We start from the raw sequence: 11,027 nt of genomic DNA on the forward strand, positions 1-11,027 counted from the left end.
AACACTACCTCTATTTTTTTGAAAAATAGCAAGCCCTTTTCGTCAATTTTAATACTACGGCACTGCAAATGAGTTAACAGTATAAATTCATTAACATTTCTTAAGTATATATATATCTAAGATCTTATAGAATATCATATGATTAGGGAATATGTTTCTCTCAAATATAACTTTATATGAGTTTTTTTGATAAAATCAGACAATGTTTTAGTGTATGGCACATTTTAAGATCATGTGCATAAAATTTTCTTGATAACCTCTCCATTCTCCACCAAAATGTGAATAGATTTACAAAAGATATGTCGCTTGAGTTATACAAATACACCATATATTTTTAAAAACTCAATATTTTAATATGATTTCATAAAGCAAAATTGCCTTAAGGCGATATCGCTAATAATACTAATATATATTGTGCCAGTAACAAAAAATAGCTGTTTATTAAGTTTTAAGTCTAATAATTACAATGTTTCATAATCTGTTGTATTGTGAAATTATCACAATGCTTTTTGTAACATTTAGGTTATCTCCATGTAGAATTTATTTTTAAAGAAAAGACTAGACTTTTTTAAGAAATATCATGTAAAATTGACGCCACTAGATCTCACTTTTAAATTATAAGTTCGAAGTTAATTAATTAATGTTATAACTAGCTGATACGGTAATGTTGTTATAGATAACCATACTTTTATAAATGCAAATAATTGTTATTTTTTTTAAAATACATGTATGAATATTTTTTTGGGACCAGAAATGTTGAGATCAGGACCATTAGATCATTTATATTTGCTGAAACCAATTTGATATCAGATGCTTAGTTCCCTCCTTGGTTTCTCTGGCAACCTTGAGTTCAGTTTAATTTCACTAGAGGGTATAACTTCGCGTCTAATATCAAATTAGCTTCAGCAAAAAAAGATTGATATGAAAATTATTTTGCCAAATCATGGGGTTCGAATTTGATACCTGTTGTACCAAAGCTGAGATGTTTAACTTTAAGCTACACTCCACTTTAAAAATGGTAAATTTTTGCATATATTATAAATCATATGAAAAATGTCCATGTCAATGTTAAAAGACATAAAATTATTAAATCTAGTTTGTACTTTAAAAAAAATTGATACTAGGATACAGCCAAAATATAATATTCAGATTTAATGAGAACTCTGACGGCGCCTCCTAAATAAAATGTATTCTATTAATCCATAACAAATCATTCCAATGGTCAAGACGCATCCCAGTATTATAAACTTATATTTAATACAAAGTTTTTCATGTAGACCAAAGCTAATAAGAAATCCCACCGCTTCCCAAAGTCTGCAATTAGCGTATGCCGATGTCTCTTTTCGTTTATTGAAAAGTGTCCCGTACAAACCTTAAATTTTATTTTAATATAATATATAGAAATTGTGGGTTCTATATCAATTCAGCGTAACGTTAATCGCGAATGTTTATTATAGCCAATGAATTTTATAGCGAAACATTTATTGTGAATTAACATTTACGAATACTATTCCGCGGAGACAATAGTGTAATTTTTTTTATAGTGAAACCCTTATCGTGAACCCTTTAGAATTATCACATTGCAGTGAAATTGCGAAAATTATATAGCGAAGGTCATTATCGCGAAATCGGGAACTATAGCGAAAACTATTTCGCGAAACATATATCGCGAAGTCAATATCTGCTATTTGTGACTTATTTTATTTTGAAACATTTATTTTTAGACCATATAAGCTAACTAATATTTAAAAAAAATAGTTTGAAAAATCGATTCACTGATAGAGTTTTTAACTTTCTTTTAACCTTGATAAATAAAAATATAGATTCACACTTATAGAGTTTTAACTCTCTTTTATCCTTAATAATTTATATAATGTTATTGAGTTTAGAATTGGTTTATAAAATTTATTATCGGAATATAATTTTTTATGCTATCCATGCTTTCTCCATGATTTAAATTCGAGGACTCAGAGTAATGATTTGGCACTCAATTATTTTTATTAGCTTTCATTTGATATTATTGCCTAAATAAAACTCTTATGCCAAAAATATTAATAAGCCTGTCCCTCTAAGATATAAATTTCCCCAGAAAAAAATGTATAAATATAAATAAAAAATAAACACTTAACCCGTTTTGTCCTGTGTCTTGATATAGAAACTAGAGATCTGCAAGGTTCGACCCGGCAAGAGTTTTGTACAAGTTGCCTACCCATCGCGTCAAATTTTTCTCCGGCTGGTTAAAATTTTTTAATAATTTACAAAAAGGAAGTCCAGCCAGGCGCGTTAAATTTATTAAAAGTCCGCCAAGACCTTGTTTTGTACTAATTTTCCTGCAAAACTTTAATATATACAGAGTTGGGCAGTACCGCGAATACTTGTATCCAAGATACAAGATACAATATCCTTTTGTATCTTGTACTCTGTATCTTTTTGACATTTCTAATAAAATACTAGTATCCGCATCTAAGATCCTTTATTCTGAAAAAAATTTTGTATCTTTTTCATTTTTATTTTCTTGACAAAAGATACAGATACAGATTCTTTTTAATATTCATGTTTAAAATTTTACATATCACAGTAAATATTTTCTTTTCTTCGAAAATCTTGTATTAATTTCCATATTTTTTTCCTCCACATTTTAATATATTGACAGCCAAATTTACCTGTAAAATTAACAATTCACATTAAGGTAGAAAGATAAAAAATAACAACACCAAAACGAAATAAGTATAGATTATATTTTATATATAAATGTATAACTCGATAGAATATAATTACCAATTTAATGCAATTTGTAGGATGATGAACACTCATGGTAGTGAAATTTAATTTATAGAAATAAGTTCCGCTGAATCATATCCCGATCTTAAAATATTTTGTGGAAATTTTTTTAAAATAAAAGTTAAAAAGACAATTTACAGGCTAGATATATAACCTGTATAAACAAAACATGATAAAGGGTTAAACACAAAGTTTGTTAAACATAATAATGTATATAATTTATGTGTAGTTAAAAGGGGCATAGGTTATCTTAAAAATCAAAGTTTACAATATTGTCTACCATTATTAAAAGCTGCCCAAGATGGTATGGGCAAAAGATTTTAAGAAAATATTTTCCTATGATTTGAATATAATGTGGCTTTTTTGACATCAATATCACATCCATATTTTAAGAACTTATGGATTGAGTCGGATAATAAAAAAAATAATTTCAAAATATCTTAATAAATGAAGTCCTAAGAGTATATAATCAAGCTCATACGATGATTTTTTCTTTTGGTGAAACAAATGGTGCTGAGTTCAATAAAACAAACAAGAATAACATTAAGTTGGAGGTTTTAAATTATATTAAGTCGAAATATATTATAAATGCTTAATTATTATCTTTCCATTAAGGAAATTTTTTATACATATAAAACTGCATTACCTTCATCAGCTCCAATTAAGGTTATTTAATTTTGGTATAATGTTAAGTACGCCGAAACAGCAAAGGTCTAATGATAAATTATTTGAAAAATTTGATTATCTTATAATGAATTTAAATACTCTGCAAATTAATATTTCACTCCAATTAAAAATACTAGTCTCCCTTCTCATTCTATGCTAAGGATGGGCTAATACTAATATTAAAATGCCTGATTATTATAATTAACTCATCATTAAATGATTTATAAATTATTGTAAATATTCATTCTTCTTATATGTGTATGTTATGTTCTTAACAAATAAATAGTAAAAATTGTATTTTATAAGCTATTCTAATTTAATTGGTAATGATAATTTAAAAGTGTCTTGTATTTAAGATACTCTAAATAAGTAAAAGATACAAGTATCTTTTATCCTGTATCTTTTTGATATTTTGTAAAAGATACTTGTATCTGTATCTAAGATTCATTTTTTCACAAAGAATCTGTATATGTATCTAGGTATTACAAGAGGACCTGCCCAACTCTGAATATATATATATATAATTTTCTCCCAATGGCAATTAAGGCTCTTATATCTTTTCTCTATTACTTATAACCATGAATGAGAGAGAGATTTGAAAGAAATGGCTAATTTATTTTTTATCACATAAGATAAATGTCACATGCTTACTTAACAGACAATAAGTAATAAAAGATTCTTAAAAACTTTGCGTTTATGATAGAAACTTATGTGGGCAAATTATTATATGTTTCTTTTAATAAATGCATTCACAATATATTTATAGTTTCGCGGTAATACGCTCGCGTAGCTCAAATACATTCGCAGTAAAAAATTCGCCATTAAGGGTTCGCGATAAAGGTTTCGCTAAATGCATTCGCAATAAGAGGTTCGCTAAATGTATTTGCGATAAAGGTTTCGCTAAATGTATTCGCTCTAAAGTATTCGCATTAAGGTTTTGCGAAATTAGTATCGCAAAAATGGGTTGGCGATATTGTCTTTGCAATGAATGTTTTGCGGAAAAATCTCGCGGAATTGGTTTCGTTATATTTCCTTCGCTCTAAAAACTTCGCTATAAAAGACATTCGAGATAAAAATTTCTCGAAAAAGTGTTTCACGATAAAAGTTTCGCTGGACCGGATACGAAATTTTTATACTCCCCCCCCTTCCATTAATAAAAAAATATTTATAATTATACTTATTCTCACTTTAATTTTATCTAACTATATACATAGACTGGACTCATAGTGGGATCCGATTCAACACAATTTTACAGCTGATCGATTTTTAAAATCCGTTTGTGAGATCGATTTTTTTTAATTAATATTAATTTTATTTTTAATTCTATTCATGATAATAATCTAAGAATTATTTATTTTATTAAAGAAAGATTGCTCTCATTAAAAGCTGTTAAATCCGAATCGGATCCCATATGAATTCAGTTTTACTCCATTCAATCACTTGGCACAAAAATAAAAATGTTATAGATACCGTTTAGTTGTGGTTGTAGCACTCCGTCGCCTATGGCCCATAACCCTGCGATAAATAAAACGTGCATGAATTTATCACCGAAATTAGGGTAGAAATACATGACAGGTAAACAAGAAATATGTGTAAAATATATGAGAACGAAGATGAGATATCTAGGGAAAAGGTTGTTGATACTTCCGCCCATAATCGAAGATAAGGCATCGATAACCCCGTAGAAGGACATGACTAAACCCACGAATCGTAAACCAAAATAGCAAGATACAAATGCCTTTTTGCAATTGACATTTAAAAAAATCAACATTATATATATAATATTTTAAACATAATTCGGAGCCTAAATTAATGTGCAATAAGATAGCGTTAATTCAGTGGCATCAGCAAAAATAGGCAAAAAGCCTCAGCACGCCGAAATTTAATTAGTACACCTTAAAATATATCATATTTGAGCAAACAATTTCTTTGAGTGAAAATTAATTATTTTAGGATGCCATTATGCAAGTTTTTGACATCGGCACGGCATCACAGCAATAATTTATCATATAACCTACAATTAGGATACTAAAGTCAACAACAAGAAATTTGATATTTTATAGAAACACCATGCTTCTTGATAATTAAATTTCATTATAAAGAATTTTTTTTTATTATGCATGATAAGAAAATTTTTTTTAATTATGCAAGATAAAAAAAATTTTTTTTTAATTATGCATGATAAAATAATTGATAAATTCAAAAAAACTTTATTTGGTGAAAGCCAAAAAAGTTATTTAAAAAACTATATAATATTAACATCAAAAATCTGATTTATTTATAATATTTGCAAAAATAAACTTTCTTTATTGCTATTTATTATATATTATAAACTATCTAAAAAAGATAATGATCTGATTAGTGAATAGCAACAATTATTGCAAATATCATATTATCCATAGAAGGGGGGGTTCAACCCCAAATACTCTTGTCTATGCCACTGTCTTTAAATAATTCATGTTATTGGTAAATCATGATCATGCTCAAAAAAACACTTTCTAAACAAATTCAATTGTAAATATTTATAAAATGGTTAGATTAAATTGAGGTTATAAATAGGTGAGAATACATCAATTTTATAATGTCCTACAAAAGAAAATATGCATTTGGTTTTAATTTGGATAGTAAAAATGAAAAATGAAACCAACATATCTAACGATTTTCAAATTGCCCTTCTCAATTATGATACCACTGATAACATCATGAGATCAGTGCAACATGGCAAATTGTGCTTAAAACATTGCTAATTATTGAATAAAAAAAATCACTACATACATTTTTTTTTATAAAATAGGATGTTATATGTTTTTCTGAAAAAATCTTATTTACTTTTAAATTTATGACTATTTAAATTGTTTAGTTGTTATTTTTAGGAAGTCTGAAAGTAAATCCGTTGTAACTAGTTAAGTGTTCTATGGTTAAATATTTTAATAATTTATCATAAAAATTGTTAGTTTTTGAGAATTATACAATTTTTAATTTAATAAAATAATTTTAAAACATTGCCCCTCTAAGAAACTTATCAATCACAATCTGTAAAAAAAAAGAAAATTTCTCAAATTCATTTTTATTACTATTACATCATTGGCGTTTTTTTTTAAATTCTTTTAAAAATATGTTATTTAAATTAAAACTTGATTTTAATCATGCATACTAATTTTTCAAAATTTATGGGAAAAAATGGCCTTTTTTGTAAAAATAATTTTTAGCCATAGAAGTAAATATAAAAATTTAAGAATTTAAATAAATTTGGGTTAATGTATGGTTTTATGTAATTTTTTATAAGTATTAGTGGTACCATCCAAGATCCGAATATTAAAAATATCGGGCCGTGCCGACAAATAATTTATATTTAGGGTCGGGCTTTTCGGAATAAATAAAATAGTTTGATTAATAAGGCCTGGTTTGTAAAATTAGACCCGATGCCTCAGTAATCGGTATCGCCAAAAATAATACCTTTTCTGTGTATTTCAGATTTTAAGCCAATAAAAATTATCTCCTCCCATAAGCTCTCCTCAGTCCTCACCTCTTTCTTCCCCAAAATAATTATAATACATTATAAATGATTAAAAAAAATTTTAAGAAAAAAAGCATTTTAATATAAATAAAAAAATGAGTGTAAAACCAAATTATTTTTTATTCCCTCCGGTCCTGTAGGAATTGACTACGATATCAGAGTTTAATATTAAAATCCAGGAGTGTTGGGCCAAATGTGTTGGTTTTATAGGTGTAGTTGGTAGATACCACCACGAAATCAACGTGATTCAATGGATAAATGTATTAAGTTAACAAAATTAAGCTAGATGTGTAAAAATCATTCGATAAAAATTGCAATGGAAAGATATGAAAATAGGGAGAGTGATGTATTTGATTAAATGAATGTTAAACTTTTTATATAGAACATGACCAGGAATTTAAATTATCCTCTCGAAGTCTTATAAGTCTACTCTACTAAAAATTATTTCTCCAACCTAACTCTATGTATGAAATTAAAAGTCTCTCCTTAGGAAAAAGGACATGGATAGAACACCATTATAATAAATTTCATATTAGGCATTTCCAGAAAAAATGTTTTCTCAAAGCAGTTTCATAGGCATGTTTACAGAAAAATGCTGGAAACATGTCTAGGAAACCGCCTAAAAAACGTTTTGTCTGGAAATGGCCTTATACTTTCAATACGCCAGAATTGGAATTTTATTTTGAAGATTCCAATTCGACGAAAGGTTTAAGCAGGGATGCGGACCCGGCACCGAGTTAGGTTTAAGGTAAAATAAAAATAAGTGGGTTCAATTCGGGTTCGGTTCAGGGAAATATTTTTGAACCCTGGTTTAGTTCCGGGTTCAGCTTGGTTATAAGAATTTTTGAATTGATAAAAAAAAAATTATATTTAAATCATAAAAAACTAGACATAAATTTGACATAAAACATAAATTTTTTATTTTATTTATAGGCAAAATACAGTTAAAAATAAGCATAGTCATGTATCAATTTTAAAAATTTAATGACATATTTCCTTAAATTAACAATATACAATATAATAATTTTTACTTTGAATTGTTCACTTTCATTCTCCTCTTAATAATCATTGAGAATAAGTTAAAAATTAAAAATAATTGGCTAGATGAATTTAATTGTTTAAAATTTATTAACACTCCAATAGGAATCTTTGAGAATAAATTAAATAAGTTTTAAAAATGGCGTATATGCAATGCATTAAGTTGTTTAAAATTTATAAACACATTTAATTGGAAATTTGAAAATATTATAAAATCTCAATTAAATTACAAATATTTGTATTTACACAAATATCTTAATATATGACTTTAAACAATAAGCTGAACCCGGTGGAACCCGGATTCAAATAAAATTCACGGGTTCGGTTCGGGGTTTTGAAAATTCTATAAACGGGGTTCAGGTTCGGTTCGGGTTCAGATTTTTACGCAAAAACCCAGGTTTTCTTTTCCGGGTTCGGGTTCGGTTCGAATCCCTGGGTTTAAGAATTGTAATGTTAGAGATTATGGTTGAGAATGACATATTGATTCTTGTTCAGTTTAGATTTCTGTAAGGTTTCTTTTAGCTATATCTCTGATTAATATCATATGGGATTAATACAAAAAATATTTTAAAGTTACTCGAGTGAAATCAGCGGCCACAAAACCTTGTTCTAAGCCCATGTAAATGGTCAATGGTATAAGAAGGATTTGGATATTATTTTTCATTTGTCTGAAAGTGGAGCCGATCTCATATAAGTAATTCGCTTTACAACACTTGATGTTTTTCGTTTTTGCAATATTGAAATTAAACATTTCCGATTCTTTATGAATGGAAGGCGAGAGAGCGGGAGATAGTGTATCATTGAGTAGTTTGTGGCTTAATATTTTATCTGATTTCTTAAAAGGATTCAGAATAGTCCTATGCAAAGTATCTGTTCTGTCACTAGCCTCATTTATAGTAGATACCGGAATTAAGCTGGCTAAGCTAGGAATAGATATTGGGTCTAAAAACAAAGCTACCATCAAGGCAGCAGACATACTCATAATGGCATATACGTAACATAGCATGTTGATTTTTGATATTATTATTTCTCTGTGTTTTAACTTTACCAAACCAGTTTTAGAATTATGCACGGACAGAACATCCTGACCATATATACCGGAATAGTTTTTATCTTTCCGAATGTATTCGATAATATTACTATCGGTTAAAGGGCAATGCTTTCCACCACAATATTGTCTTTGAGCCAAATATTCATATAACCTATGCACATTTTGAAGTGATTTTGTATTTTTACTATGCCACTGATAGTTAGTATTTAGTGGAATTGGTTTCGGAAATAAAAATATATCTTTTACGTTTGATTGTAGCGTCAACGAGGATATAATATTACCAAATATTTGTCCACCCTGGAAAAAGCAAAAAAATATTCCTAGTAAATGAGGAATCGTTTTTTCTGTAAGTTTCTTAACCATCTTCCTCTTTATTGATTTATTCTTATGCATGGTGTGGCTCTCATCATTATCATTAGTAATAGTAGAGACGTTATTAATATCATCATCATCTCTATCGATCTCCTTCATCTTCCCGTACTGTACCTCTCTCCCTTCTTCTATGTTGGTATTGTCACTGTTCAAGGACTCGCGATTTGAATCGTAGCTCATTTGTCTATTTCTTTTTCTCGTATCTTTATTTGTCAATAATTTTAAATTGTACCTATCAGAATCCCTTCCGCTTCGCACGGCTTCAACGTGAGCTCGTTTAGATCGTTGATTGATAATAACTTGTGCTAGGAATCTTCCCAACTGGGCTATATAGGTGCATTGAGCTGTCCATAAGGGGGCCCCCGCCAACCCTAAACATATAGCCGCAGGTATTAATGTGATCCAGGAGGGTCTTAAATTTGCGAATATATAACCCGTGTATAATAATATGCATAGAACTATCGTCCATTTAAGGGTGAGACGGTCGATGAATATTTGAGGTAGCAATATAGAAGACACGGCTAAGGCTAAATACATGGCGCACATAGTGTAAGCGCCTAGGCCTCCTTGATTTTTATTGCTCGCATTTTGATAAGAGCTCTCATTATCTAACCCATCACTATGAATGCTAGTTTGCAAGTTAACCAAGCCCTGAAAGGCCGAAAAGAGTAAGAAGAAGGAGAAGCTTAGCACGAAAACGTTTTTGTATATTTTGAGGCGCCTAGTAAGGCATGTGCCACTATTTCCCGCGAGGCATGTACTACTTTTTCCTTTGCTGTGCGAATCGTTAGCGTCGTAGTTACCTTTGTTATGTCCATTTGCGTTAATATAACCAGATCCATTATTAGTTGTAGAGTTGGAGAGGCGATGGTCGTATTTAATAAGTGGATCGCTTACGGAGGGTAAAGGTTCAGGGTGCTTTAAATTATCTAACTTATTTCCATTTTCTTCCATTAAGATCATTTCAATATTTACATTTGATCTAGGATTTTTTTTTTATGTATGAAAAGGGTAATTTAATTTTTTTTAAATGAACCATATATTTTTGATATATTATTATAGTTATTATTGATTATTTGTGATCAATTATTTTTTTTTAATATATAAAAAAATTAAATGAATTTGGAAATTAAGTTGAACATATAAATCCTGTCATAAGTGACAAATCAAATGGACACCTATCCTAATATTATAAAGAAATTTGTTGCCAAATTATATAAAATTAAAACACATTGGTTTAGAATTAATTATAAAAATAAACAAATTTTTTTTATTTATTAAAATAAGAAAAAATATTATTTTTAAAAAAAAAATATGATAAAATTTAGCTTCAAGGCTAAATAAACAAAGTCACAATTCGCCGGAAAAATAAGTTACTTTGTAATCCAGGTGGTAATTTTAATAATATATACCTTTAATAAAATTCAGTTTTGAGAATTTTTCTGCAATAGATTTTGTCAAATTGGAATTTATATTACGAATAAATTAAGCGTTTGCGTGTTGCACTTTTTTATACCTCTTTTAGTTCTACCAAATTAGTTACGAATTTAGTGAACTAATTTATTCGTATATCCAGCCATTTAAAACAAAATTCACATATCA

The 11,027-nt window shown here is 28.4% G+C and overlaps 1 protein-coding gene across 1 annotated transcript; it reads right to left on the reverse strand.

The window, feature by feature from the left end:
* Nucleotides 1-589: 589 nt before the first annotated feature.
* Nucleotides 590-10,567, reverse strand: LOC135923123 (uncharacterized). The gene is made up of 3 exons (XM_065457705.1): nt 8,580-10,567; nt 4,918-5,185; nt 590-1,372 (listed from the first exon to the last, which is right to left on the reverse strand). Exons 1-3 carry the CDS (start codon nt 10,386-10,388, stop codon nt 1,152-1,154), a joined length of 2,298 nt encoding a protein of 765 aa, XP_065313777.1. The 5' UTR covers nt 10,389-10,567; the 3' UTR covers nt 590-1,151.
* Nucleotides 10,568-11,027: the final 460 nt, after the last annotated feature.

The sequence above is a fragment of the Gordionus sp. m RMFG-2023 genome, chromosome 2 (assembly GCF_954871325.1).
Source record: "Gordionus sp. m RMFG-2023 chromosome 2, tfGorSpeb1-WG-v2, whole genome shotgun sequence".
Lineage (NCBI taxonomy): Eukaryota > Metazoa > Nematomorpha > Gordioida > Chordodea > Parachordodidae > Gordionus > Gordionus sp. m RMFG-2023.